Raw genomic sequence first — 14,529 nt, forward strand, 5'->3', positions numbered from 1 at the left:
TGGGTTAGTGCTAGTGACGGCTCTGAGCCGTCGTCAGCACCTGACTGGAACAATATGCGACGGCTCAGAGCAGTCGTTAGCACTCAAAGGGTTAAAAATAAAAAACTGAAAAGTGGTGCATGCATATATATTCACCCCCTTTGCTATGAAGCCCTAAATAAGATCTGGTGCAACCAATTACCATCAGTCAGCGCATAATTCGTTAAATAAAGTCCACCTGTGTGTCACATGATCTGTCACACAATCTCAGTATATATACACCTGTTCTTAAAGGCCCCAGAGTCTGCAACATCACTGAGCAAGGGACATCACCAAACTTAGCTGCACCATGAAGACCAAGGAGCTCTCCAAACAGGCCAGGGACAAAGTTATGGAGAAGTACAGATCATGGTTGGGTTATAAAAAAAATATCCAAAACTTTGAACATCCTAGGGAGCACCATTAAATCCTTTATTAAAATACGGAAAGAATATGGTACCACAACAAACCTTCCAAGAGAGCCCATCAAAACCCATGGACTAGGCAAGGAGGGCATTAATCAGAGGCAACAAAGAGACCAAAGATAACCCTGAAGGAGCTGCAATGCTCCACAGCAGATATTGGAGTATCTGTCCATAGGACCACTTTAAGCCATACACTCCTTAGAGCTGGGCTTTACAGAAGAGTGGGCAGAAAAAAGCCATTGCTTAAAGAAAAAAATAAGCAAACACGTTTGATGTTCGCCAAGAGCCATGTGGGAGACTCCCCAAACTTTTGGAAGAAGGTAATCTGTTCAGATGAGACTAAAATTGAGATTTTTGACCATCAAGGAAAATGCTATGTCTGGCGAAAAACCTAATACCTCTCATTACCCTGCGAACACCATCCCCACAGTGAAGCATGGTGGTGGCAGTATCATGCTGAGGGGAGGTTTTTCATCACAGGGACCGGGGAACTGGTCAGAATTAAAGGAATAATGGATGGTGCTAAATACAGGGAAATTCTTGAGGGAAACCTGTTTAAGTCTCCCAGAAATTTGAGACTGGGACGGAGGTTCGCTTTCCAGCAGGACAATGACCCTAAGAATACTGCTAAAGTAACACTCAAGTGGTTTAAGGGGAAACATTTAAATTCTTGGAATGGCTTTGTCAAAGCCCAGACCTCAATCCAATTGAGAATCTGTCGTATGACTTAAAGATTTCTGTAGACCAGCGGAACCCATCCAACTTGAACGAGCTGGAGCAGTTTTGCCTTGAAGAATGGGCAAAAATCCCAGTGGCTTGATGTGCCAAGCTTAGAGAAATGTACCCCTAGAGACTTGCAGCTGTAATTGCTGTAAAAGGTGGCTCTACAGAGTATTGACTTTGTGGGGTGAATAGTTATGCAAATTCAAGTTTTCAGGGTTTTTTTGTCTTATTTCTTGTTTGTTTCACAATAAAAAATATTTAGCATCTACAAAGTGCTAGGCATGTTCTTTAAATCCAATGCTTTAAACCCCCAAAAAATCCATTCTAATTTCAGGTTGTAATGCAACAAAATAATGAATTTATGAATAAATTGCACATTCTTCTATGTGAAGAACATTGGAATGTGAGATATTCATATTTTCTTGTCGGGTTAGTGCACTTAAGAATATGTGATGAGATTTGCACATGAGTAGGGTGTTAGGGTTTGCTAAGGGGGCATAGGTTATCACATGTGCGATATTGTAAAATCGTCTTTTTAGCATGCAAGTGATAACTTTTTACTTTCAACTTGTATTATGAGTGCAACCTGAAGCGTGCAAAAAGCTTACTTCTAGAACAGTTAAAGGGACACTGAACCCAAAATTTTTCTTTCGTGATTCAGATAGAGCATGACATTTTAAGCAACTTTCTAATTTACTCCTATTATCACATTTTCTTCATTCTCTTGGTATCTTTATTTCAAATGCAAGAATGTAAGTTTAGATGCCGGCCCATTTTTGGTGAACAACCTGAGTTGTCCTTGCTGATTGGTGGATAAATTCATCCACCAATAAAAAAGTGCTGTCCGGAGTCAGAACCAAAAAAAAAGCTTAGATGCCTTTTTTTCAAATAAAGATAGCAAGAGAATGAAGAAAAATTGATAATAGGAGTAAATTAGAAAGTTGCTTAAAATTGCATGCTCTATCTGAATCACAAAATATTTTTTTTGGGTTCAGTGTCCCATTAACTCTTGAACAGGAGAATTAAATAGTGCTCCACTTGTAATCTGGCCTAACTTTTTAAAAATCCAAAAAAATAACAAAAATTCCAACATGACTGCAACTATTACTGTATAAGTGGAATCGAGAAACCAAAAATTCTCAGTTAAATTGCAAAAAAGGGGGGGAAATAAATAATTGAAGTAGAATTGCATTTTTTTTCTACACGTAATTAAATATTTTGTATTGCAATGTCAAATTGTTAAATGTCCCTTTAAAGACAATCTGGATATTTATATGCCTCAACTGTTCCTGGGCTATAAAGACAATATTTTGATTGTTTAAAGATCTATGTGCTATACAATGCACACAGCTTTAGGAGACCCATGGCATTTTAAAGCCTGTGTCAAAGTGTATATAGTGCCCATCTACTGCCTTCCTTGTTGTAGGCCAAGCCCTCAGCACCCTATTTTATGAGCAAACAATTTTGGTCCTTAAAGGGACATAAACCCCAATTTTTTTCTTTCATGACTAATATAGATTGTGGGATTTTAAACAACTTTCCAATTTACTTCTATTATCTAATTTGTTTTGTTTTCTTGATATCCTTTGTTGAAATGGATACCTCGGTAGACGCTGGACCTGCTGATTGGTCCCTGCATATATATGCCTCATGATTGGTTTTCAGCTAGCTCCCAGTAGTGCATTGTTGCTTCTTCCACAAAGGATACCAAGAGAATTAAGCAAATAAGTAAATTGGAAAAAAATGGTATTCTCTATTTGAATCATGAAAGCAAAAATGTGTGTTTCATGTTCCGTTAAGGGCAAAATATAATTTTATTGTTAAATGTATTTTTTTTCTCTTTTTTCTTTCTTTTTCACTATATATAGATACAATTCTAGAAAGAAAAAAATAATAAACGTGTATATATATATATATATATATATATATATATATATATATATATATATGTGTGTGTTAAAACAAAAACAGACATTTACAACATTAATTTATAAAAAGAAACTATTTATTTTAAATATTTAATAATAAAATCTAATTTAAAGAAATCAATGCTAGGAATGGTTGCTTGGATTTACAAACCATAACTTTAATGATATGCCTTCAGTAAAACAAAAATAAAATAATATTTACAATGCAAAGCCACGTTCATAACATGGCAAGTGCATAATCTAATACAATGCAGCCACTATAACAAGCAGTTAATAATAACAAAAAACACCAAGGGCAAGTAATTTAATAATTTGTTTCCTATCGGTATGTAATGAAATAGTTATGGAATTCCCAAGAGAGAGATAAGGAGATATTAAAAGGTCTTTCCAATATCTTTAATGGCTTAGGGCAACAGCTGATTCAATAGATTCGATCAAAATCACCACTTCTTTAGTTGCTAGTGATTTATTGCTTTGGCTGTTTTTTGTCATCACTCATCTTAGTTTGGTTTTCAACGCTCATAAATTATGCCTCATAAATAAAAATATACAATCAAGGAAATCAGATCAACTCATCTAGATTGAAAATGTGCCTTCCCTATTCCACTCTTGTTATTTCTAATACTAATACAGAGGAATATTACTGATAATTTGTGTTTTTGTACTTTTTTTTTTTTACGTTTTTGAATCCTTTTTATGGTTCATTTAGCAATTTTTACAGTGCAAATAATGATATGAATTAACATTTATTTTTCCAGATTAGTTTTATTTTTGAATGTAAAGAAATGTTAAAAAAACACAGTTTAATAATTACTTAGATATAAATTACAAGGCAGCAAAGTAAAAACCTACGGCTAGATTACGAGTTTTGCAGTAACAGGGGTGCGGTGCTAACAAGCCTTTTTTTTTAACGCTACCTTAAGACAACGCTGGTTCTACTGTTTTTTTTCAACCCGGCGTTAACCACAAAAAAGTGAGCGTAGAGCAGAATTTAGCTCCACATCTCACTGTAATACCAGTGCTGCTTACGGTAGCGGTAAGCTGGCTAAACGTGCTCATGCATGATTTCCCCATAGGAAACAATGGGGCAGAGCCGGCTAAAAAAACCCCTGACACCTGCAAAAAAGCAGCGTTCAGCTCCTAACGGAGCCCCATTGTTTCCTATGGGGAAACCAAATTTACCCTTCTTGTCTTTTGAGAAACCAAATGTATGTCTACACCTAAAACCCTAACATGAACCCCGAGTCTAAACACCCCTAATCTTACACTTATTAACCCCTAATCTGCTGTCCCCGACATCGTCGCCACCTGCATTATAATTATTAACCCCTACTCTGCCGCTCCGGACACCGCCGCCACCTACATTATACTTATGAACCCCTAATCTGCTGCCCCCAACATCGTCGAACCCTACATTATATTTATTAACCCCTAGTCTGCCCCCCCCAACGTCGCCGCAACCTAACTACATTTATTAACCCCTAATCTGCCGCCGCCAACGTCGCCGCCACTATAATAAAGTTATTAACCCCTAAACCTAAGTCTAACCCTAACACCCCCTAACTTAAATATAATTTAAATAAATCTAAATAAAATAACTACAATTAAATAAATAATTCCTATTTAAAACTAAATACTTACCTATAAAATAAACCATAAGATAGCTACGATATAATTAATAATTACATTGTAGCTATTTTAGGATTTATATTTATTTTACAGGCAAGTTTGTATTTATTTTAACTAGGTAGAATAGTTATTAAATAGTTATTAACTAGTTAATAACTACCTAGCTAAAATAAATACAAAAGTACCTGTAAAATAAAACCTAACATAAGTTACAATTACACCTAACACTACACTATAATTAAATTAATTACCTAAACTACCTACAATTAAATACAATTAAATTAAATAAACTAAAGTACGAAAAACAACAAACACTAAATTACAGAAAATAAAAAAATAATTACAAAAGTTTTAAACTAATTACACCTACGCTAATCCCCCTAATAAAATAAAAAAGCCCCCCAAAATAAAAAAAATTCCCTACCCTATACTAAATTACAAATAGCCCATAAAAGGGCCTTTTGCGGGGCATTGCCCCAAAGTAATCAGCTCTTTTACCTGGAAAAAAAAATACAATACCCCCCCAACAACATTAAAACCCACCACCCACACACCCAACCCTACTCTTAGCCCCAGTGCAAGTGTGGCAGATTTCAACCATCTTGAACCAATCAGGGGCTGCATTGCACAAGCAGCGGCTTGTACAATGTTAAATGTGGGCAGCAGATACTGCCCACTTATAGCAAGGCCTGGCACACCAGGTGCACAATAGGTTGCTGAACAGTTCCTAGACATACTGTATACGTTTTTATAAAAAATCTTGCACTTTTCACGATACGCATGATGCCTGTCCTAAAATTGGAAATCATTATTATTTTACATGAAGTGTGACAAAGATTCATTATGATATTCTAATGTGCTTCAATTCTTTACCTGCAATTTAGTACAAATTAAATTTGTTTTTTTGTTGCCTGAAATTTACTTAAAAATTGTCGTTTCAAAGAAGCTCTAGGGTGGCTAACAATTTTTTTTATTTCATAGCATTTGCAGGAGCAGATGAAACAGTTGGGCAAATAGGACTTTAACCAGGAGACTGGCACATAGGGTGCCCACCAATGGTGTTGCCCAGGGGGGCTTTGGTATCTGCTGCATAATGCCATGTACCACCATTGTGTCATTTAGTCATCATGCAGCTTCTGCTGTTGCACAGACTCACAGTCACAGCTAGTGTAGAGCTGATAGCTGAGCTGTGCTAGCAGTTGTAAACTGTGTGGGAGTGGGCAGCATTTAGCCATGGCTGACAGCTGTGCTAACAGTAAGCAGTTAAGGGTGGGTTGAGTGGGGGTCATGACCATGGAATAGGGTCCATGACCCTGGATTGGGAGCCCAGTGCCTGAAGGGAGCATCTGTTGCTGGAGAGTGGGGGCCCTTGGGATGTGTCACATTGGGGTTTTGGGGTATGGCCCTGGGGGTTAAGGATTCTGGCAGGGACAGGATGGAGCAGGTTTTCAGTAACCTTCCTTAATTTATGCCCAGGGGCCTAGGTTGGTCTCAGGCCACCCCTGACATTTCTATACTCATTGGTAATGCAAGTAGTTGATTGGCCAGCTTATGATTTCTCAAATGATTTGCATCTCTTTAATTAGTAATTACTGTAGTAGATGAGTGTGTCTGAACTCCAGTCTTTATAGGAACAGTCTACACCAGAAGTTTTATTGTTTTAAAAGATAGATAATCCCTGTATTACCCATTCCCCAGTTTTGCATAACCAACACAGTTATATTAATATACTTTTTACCTCTGTGATTATATTGTATCTAAACATCTTCTGACAGCCCCCTGATCACGTAACTTTGTATTTATTATCTATTGACTTGCATTTTAGCCAATAAGTGTAGTGTCTGCCACAAGCCACGGGCGTGATTACAATGTTATCTATATGGCACACATGAACAAGCACTCCCCTGTTGTAAAAAGCTCATACAAAAGCAAGTGATAAGAGGCTGTCTTTAATGGCTTAGAAACAGGCAGACATTTAGAGGTTTTAAATGTTATAAAGTATATTAATCTAACAATGTTGGTTGTGCAAAGCTGGGGGATGGGTAGTAAAGGCTTTATCTATCTTTTTAAACAATAACAATTTTAGTGTTGACTGTCCCTTTAAATACCACCAGATTTTCATGATATCTTAATTAGAGCACGAGTGAAATAATCAGCTGATCAGTAACTATGGTTACTAACCTGCTCTCACCCATAAACTGATTATTTCACCTGTACTCTTGTTTCGATATCATTAAATTTTGGCCTATTGGTGAACTTAAAGGGCCATTAAACCCAAAAATTTACTTTCATGATTCAGATATAGAATAACCATTTTAAACAACATTCCTATTTACTTCTATTACCTAATTTGCTGCAATCTTTAGATATCCTTTGTTAAAAAAATATCAATGCACATTGGTGAGCCAATCACATGAAGCATCTATGTGCAGCCACCTATCAGAAGCTATTGAGCCTATCTAGATATGCTTTTCAGGAAAGCATATCAAGAGAATGAAGCAAATTAGATAAGTGAAGTAAATTAGAAAGCTGTTTAAAATTGTATTCTCTATCTGAATCATGAAAGAAAAAAATGTGGGTTTAATGTCCCTTTAAGGATCATAGTAGATCACTTGCACCCAGTGCTGTTTTATAAATAAACTAGCTGTTGCCCACGGCTTTGCTTACGTGGATTTTGTGATTTGTATAAAATATGTCTAGATTACGAGTTGTGGGTTTATTTTACAGGGTAGGGCTTTTTTTATTTTGTTAGGGGGATTAGATTAGGTGTAATTAGTTTAAAAATCTTGTAATTAGCTTAAAAATCTTGTAATTATTTTATTATTTTCTGTAATTTAGTGTTTTTTTTCGTACTTTAGATAATTTTATTTAATTGTAATTAATTGTATTTAATTTAGTTAATTTATTTAATTATAGTGTAGTGTTAGGTGTTAGTGTAACTTATGTTAGGTTTTATTCTACATGTAAATTTGTATTTATTTTAACTAGGTAGTTATTAAATAGTTAATAACTATTTAATAACTATTGTACCTAGTTAAAATAAATACAAAGTTGCCTGTAAAATAAAAATAAACCCTAAGCTAGCTACAATGTAACTATTAGTTATATTGTAGCTAGCTTAGGGGTTATTTTATAGGTATTTAGTTTTAAATAGGAATTATTTAGTTAATTGTAGTAATTTTATTTAGATTTATTGTAATTATATTTAAGTTAGGGGGATTAGGTTTAGACTTAGGTTTAGAGGTTAATAACTTTATTATAGTGGTGGCGACATTGTGGGCAGCAGATTAGGGGTTAATAAATGTAGTTAGGTTGCGGCGACATTGGGGGCGGCAGATTAGGGGTTAATAAATATAATGTAGGTGTCGGCGATGTTGGGGGCAGTAGATTAGGGGTTCATAACTATAATGTAGGTGGCAGCGATGTCCAGAGCGGCAGATTAGGGGTTAATAATATAATGCAGGTGTCAGCGATGTCGGGAGCGGCAGATTAGGGGTTAATAAGTGTAAGATTAGGGGTGTTTAGACTTGGGGTTTATATTAGGGTGTTAGGTGTAGACATAACTTTTATTTCCCCATAGGAATCAATGGGGCTGCTTTAGGAGCTCTACGCTGCTTTTTTGCAGGTGTTAGGTTTTTTTTCAGCCAGCTCTCCCCCATTGATTGCTATGGGGAAATCATGCACGAGCACGTTTATCCAGCTCACCGCTAATGTAAGCAGCGCTGGTATTGAGGTGAGATGTGGAGCTAAATTTTGCTCTTCGCTCACTTTTTTGTGGTTAACGCCAGGTTTCTAAAAACCTGTAATACCACTGCTGTCTGTAAGTGAGCGGTGAGCATAAACTGCTCATTAGCACCGCACAGCTTCTAACGCAAAACTCGTAATCTAGGTGATATTTATTTATTTTTTATGGATAATTTAAATACCAATTTTCAAATATGTAACATCTTCGGTTTCTGAGATATAGGTATCCTCATAAATCACCCCCCCCCCTTTTAAACCCCCTTAAGTGGATCCCTTAAGTGGATTTTGGGGAAATTGTGAAACAAGTGTTTCTTTATTTTTCAAGAAGAATCTAAATACCAATTTTCATGTCTGTAACATCTTTTGTTTTTGAGATATAGGTATCCTCATAAATCATACCCCCTTTTAAACCCCTTTAAGTGGATCCATTAAGTGGATTTTGGGGAGATGGTAAAACAAGTGTTTCTTTATTTTTCAAGGAGAATCTAAATACCAATGTTCACATCTGTAACATCTTTGGTTTTTGAGATATAGGTATCCTCATAAATCAGCCTCCCCCTTTTTGACCCCCCTTAAAGGGACACTGTAATTCAGAAAGAGCATGCAATTTTAAGCAACTTTCTAATTAACTCCAATTATCAATTTGTCTTCATTCTCTTGCTATCATTATTTGAAAAAGAAGGCATCTAAGCTTTTTTTTGGTTTCAGTACTCTGGACAGCACTTTTTTTTATTGGTGGATGAATTTATCCACCAATCAGCAAGGACAACCCAGGTTGTTCACCAAAAATGGGCCGGCATCTAAACTTACATTCTTGCATTTCAAATAAAGATACCAAGAGAATGAATAAAATTTGATAATAGGAGTAAATTAGAAAGTTGCTTAAAATTTCATGCTCAATCTGACTCACGAAATAAAATTTTTGGGTACAGTGTCCCTTTAAGTGGATTTTGGGGAAATGGTAAAACACGTGTTTCTTTATTTTTTAAGGAGAATTTAAATACCAATTTTCACATCTGTAACATCTTTAAATTTTTAGATATAGGTATCCTCATAAATCACCCCCCATTTGAACCCCCCTTAAGTGGATTTTGGGGAAATGGTAAAACACGTCTTTCTTTGTTTTTCAAGGAGAATGTAAATACCAATGTTCACGTCTGTAACATCATCGGTTTTTGAGGTATAGGTATCCTCATAAAAAAAATCACCCCTCTTTTTCACCCCCTTACAGACATCATTTCCAAAAATCCATCCTTTGTGCGTGCCTATGTCATAAAAAAAACGCACCTTCCAAATTTCACGTTCCTAGGTTAAACGAATTGAGCTGGACGTTAAACGTCAGTCAGTCAGGACTTCTTCTTTTATATATATATATATATATATATATATATAGATAATAATGATACTACTAGAAACTAAACTAAACTAAACAAAGATAATATACTCATTTCAAAATTTAGAAATGCTACTGTGTTCAAATATTAAAATGCTTAGAATCTTTCAGCTTAAACCCAAATGTAATTTAGAAACTTGAATTTGACATCTATGATAATTTAAAATACCTTCTTTATAACTAGATCATTTTCTTTTTATACCTGATATTTGTATTCTGTGTATGGTAACACATCGATGTCCTTGAACAAAGTTGATGACCGATTGAAAACCAATTCAGAATGAGCAATATCTTCTAAATCTTGTATTTTTTGACGATAGAGTTCATAGTATAATATTTTCCCATTAGGATGCTTTGGGCCATTCCAAATCAGGACAGGCACTTGCTGATTGGTCTGCAGGTCAATAATGGGAGCAGGTTGCATTTCAGGCGGGGCTTCCAAAGTGTAGCCAGTTGCCCATTCACTTAAGGCACATCCTAATACATTACAAGCTTCTACCTTTGCTTCATACCTTCAAAAGCAATAACAAAACAAGTAATTAAAACTACAATATTAAAAAACAAAACAAAAAAAACCACTGCCTTATTAAAATAAATTAACCAAAAAACTTACTTTGCAGTGTCTTCTCCCCATCCTATTATGGATAAATATTTGCATTCAATAAAAGAGATTTAGAGCTCAAAGCCACCATTTCATTAGTCAATTCAGTAGAAGACTTCCTAATGCCACATGTATCATGACAACTAAAAAATAGTACGGAGCTAGTTTAATAAGATACAACATTAGCTTGATTTTTTTTCTTTTCTTTTTTTTTTTTTTGGTGGGGGGGGGGGGTACTGTATTTGTATTTTTTTTAAGAAACCGCTTCACTTCCATGTACCCTTAGAGGGTAAGGGATAATGTTTAGAAATACTTCAAAACTAGTTATATATCTCAATAACTTAGTATTAGATATGTGCAACATTTGTTATTTGGAAGTTCGTTTATCAAACAAATTCCAAATATGGCCGCAGGTAGCAGCTATTTTCGGTACTGGATATAATAGCGTTAAATTACAAATCACAAAGATCTGTGCAAATCCAGATCTTTGTGTGTTGCACTTTACAACTAATATATCTGAAGATAGCCGAATGCTGCATATTTGGTATTCGTTTGACAAATTAATACCTGAATAACAGTTTTTGCACATAATAATATATTATTATATGCAGATAATATTCATACCCAGAGAGTATTTTGTAGAATTGAACAAGTTTTCTATTGTAGCACTGCTTTAATAAAACCTATATGATAGATTTCATAATTACAACCAATTTTCTTTGAAATATGTATTATTTGAGCATGGATTATTTGTTTCTACTCAGGCCAAAAATCATATCATGTATCATCTACTAAACAATTCAGATGGTCTGAACTTGATAATGTAACATTAAAAAAGAAATATTTTATTTAATTATTCTTTGATTTAAAGAGTGATAATTCTAAATATTATACAAAACTGCCGTGTCCAAATCTAGGGGGCGCAATAGTACAAAGAAATGATGATCATATGAACTTAAAACATTAATATCGGAGTGTTCAAGATATATAAGGTAAACACTGTATGGTTAAAGAGAAAGAAGCACAATAATTGTGTCACAGATAGAGACACCAACACAAGTTCTTATCTGAGTCCAAATTGAAGACCGAAAAACCATTCAGTGTCAGGTGTGACTTCAATTGCAATTGGTACAATCCAAGGTGGTGCAATCCCCAATAAACATCACGTCTGCTCCTCTCAAAGATAGACAACGAATCCAAAATGAAGAATCTGTGAAAGAATATCACAGGCAGAGGGGGCGCCTCCTAGTGTAATATTACAATAATAAAGGGGAGCATGTATGTCTTGCCGGGCAGCTCTGAGGTCTTTAGCGCCGAGCTAAGTGCTTTCTCACAAGATTCGTTTTGGACCTTATTCTCTACTCCAAGGACCAGTGAGCTGGGACACTGAGAGCTCTCATCCTGCACCATTTAGCATATTGGGTGCTGCCACTCTTGTGAGTATTACCCTAACACAAGACATACATGCTCCCCTTTATAATCACAATATTACACTAGGAGGCGCCCTCTGCATGGGATCTTCTTTCACAGATTCTATATTTTGAATTCTAAATATTAGGTATAGTTAGAGCTAAATAAATGCACAGATACTTATTAAAAATATGCCCAATATAAAACCTAAAATGTATGTAAAAATAAATGTGTGATTTTAGGTTATGTATATCTGTGACTTTTACCAAGGACATAATCACACTGACATTTTATGCTCGAGGTGTTATTCAAAATTTTGATAATCGAGTAGTAAATAAAAAATATAAATAGCAAAGCAATATTTTTTTTAAACACACCTTAGTTTTAATAGTGCCATTGTATTCCGTCACAACGGCACTGGGCTTTAAAGCTGTTATGACGCAATACAACATCATAGCTAACGGCTGTCCTGAAGCCTACTGCGCTTGCAGGATTTGATCGCGGTCTGGAGGGCGTTCCTAGCGTCATAGGGATGCCCCCAGACCCGATCCCATAATTGAAACCTCGCGATCGTTTGCACGATCGCGTGATTTCAATTTGTCTACATCGGAACGCTGTTCCGATGTAGACTTTTTAACCCGGTCACAAAAGGGTTAATAAGATGTAATTTGTTTATAAACAGATCATTTCAGAATTACAATAATATCACTTTAATGGGCAGGAAATGTTTATTTTTTGCAAAGAGTTCCTGTATAACTGGTTTATCGAAACTTCATTCCTCTTCTTTCCTGTAATTGTAATCTATGATTCAGATAGAGAATTTTATTTAAAAAAAGGTTTCCAATTTACTTCTGTTATCAAATTTTCTTCATTCTCTTGTTATTCTTTGTTGAAGAGATATCTAGATAGCTAGCATGAACATGTCTGGAGAACTACATAGCTGGAAATGCTGCCATCTATTGCTATTGCTAATGTATAACATTGTTGCAAAACGGCTGCCATATAGTGCTAAAGGCACGTGCACACTCCTGAATTTACCTTACTGCTTTTTAACAAAGGGTAACAAGCAAATAAAGAAAAATTGATAATAGAAGTAAAATGGAAATTTGTTTAAAACTGTATGTTCTTTCTGATTCATAAAAGAAAAATGTTGTTTTTGTATATCCCTTTAATAAGAAGTCATCTGCCCAAGCTAATAATGTATCACCATATGGTACAGCCAATCAGAAGTTTTATCCCCCTTCATTAACAACATATGTCTTGGTTCATGCATCCTTGGTGACCCAGCTTGATAATGTGGATATGTAAACCTCATGTGATGTTGCTCTTGTATGTACCACGGTGCAATAAATAGTAATGAAGCTAACTGTGTACAAAATCACTTAGGCAGACTGTTACTCTGCACTTTGTTGATAAATTGCTACTTTTGTGGATAAAATAAAAAATATAAACAGGAAAAAAATAGTGAGTAATTAATGAAACAGCAGTGCACATTGCAAAAATTTTTACTGCCCCTTTAACACTAATTTTGCCAATTTTTGGGTCATAGAATCTAAGTTGTCCACATTTTTATGCTAGGGACAAACTTAGATAAAATGCCACCCAAGATGAGAAGTATTTTCTGGCAATTCACTACTGCACACTTTTAAGGCCTCCAAATGTGTCACAAATGGTTTTAAAATGGATGCTAAACCATAACCCTTTTCTTTATTGCTGGGGAATAAAAAAAAAAGTATTGCTACCTCAAAATATTTTGTCTTCATCCTTCCAACGCGGAGCGGCTCCATCTTCAAGACATCCTCTTCTTTCGAATCCTCTTGAAGAATGAAGGTTCCTTTAAATGACCTCAATCAGCCAATAGGATTGAGCTTGCATTCTATTGGCTGATTGGAACAGCCAATAGAATGCAAGCTCAATCCTATTGGCTGATTGGATCAGCCAATAGGATTGAAGCTCAATCCTATTGGCTGATTGAATCAGCCAATATGATTTTTTCACCTTTAATTCTGATTGGCTGATAGAATTCTATCAGCCAATCGGAATTCAAGGGACGTCATCTTGGATGACGTCATTTAAAGGAACCTTCATTCTTCAAGAGGATTCGAAAGAAGAGGATGCTCCGCGCCGGATGTCTTGAAGATGGAGCCGCTCCACGTCTGAAGGATGAAGATAGAAGATGCCATCTGGATGAAGACGCCTGGAGGACTACTTCTTGCCGCTTGGAATAAAACTTCTCCCGGCTTCGTTGAGGATGGATGTCCGGTCTTCAAAAACTGTAAGTGGATCTTCGGGAGTTAGTGTTAGGTTTTTTTAATGATTTATTGGGGGGGGGGGGTTATTTTTAGCTTAGGGTTTGGGCTGAAAAAGAGTTAAATGCCCTTTTAAGGACAATGCCCATCCAAATGCCCTTTTCAGGGCAATGGGGAGCTTAGGGTTTTTTTGATAGGATTTTATTTGGGGGGGTTGGTTGTGTGGGTGGTGGGTTTTACTGTTGGGAGGTTTTTTTTTTGTTTACAGGTAAAAGAGCCGATTTCTTTGGGGCAATGCCCCGCAAAAGGTCCTTTTAAGGGCTATTGGCAGTTTAGTTTAGGCTAGGGTTTTTTTTATTTTGGGGGGGGGGGATTTTTAAATTGATAGGGCTATTAGATTAGGTGTACT

The 14,529-nt window shown here is 35.8% G+C and overlaps 1 protein-coding gene across 1 annotated transcript in view; it reads right to left on the reverse strand.

Moving 5' to 3' along the window:
• USH2A (usherin) overlaps positions 1 to 14,529 on the reverse strand; it is a 2,188,359-nt gene that overhangs the window by 139,374 nt on the left and 2,034,456 nt on the right. The window contains exon 76 of the mRNA XM_053712759.1: positions 10,063 to 10,372. Within this exon, the coding sequence (XP_053568734.1) occupies positions 10,063 to 10,372 (310 nt within the window). The remainder of the gene's footprint in view (positions 1 to 10,062; positions 10,373 to 14,529) is intronic.

The sequence above is a fragment of the Bombina bombina genome, chromosome 4 (assembly GCF_027579735.1).
Source record: "Bombina bombina isolate aBomBom1 chromosome 4, aBomBom1.pri, whole genome shotgun sequence".
Classification (NCBI taxonomy): Eukaryota; Metazoa; Chordata; class Amphibia; order Anura; family Bombinatoridae; genus Bombina; species Bombina bombina.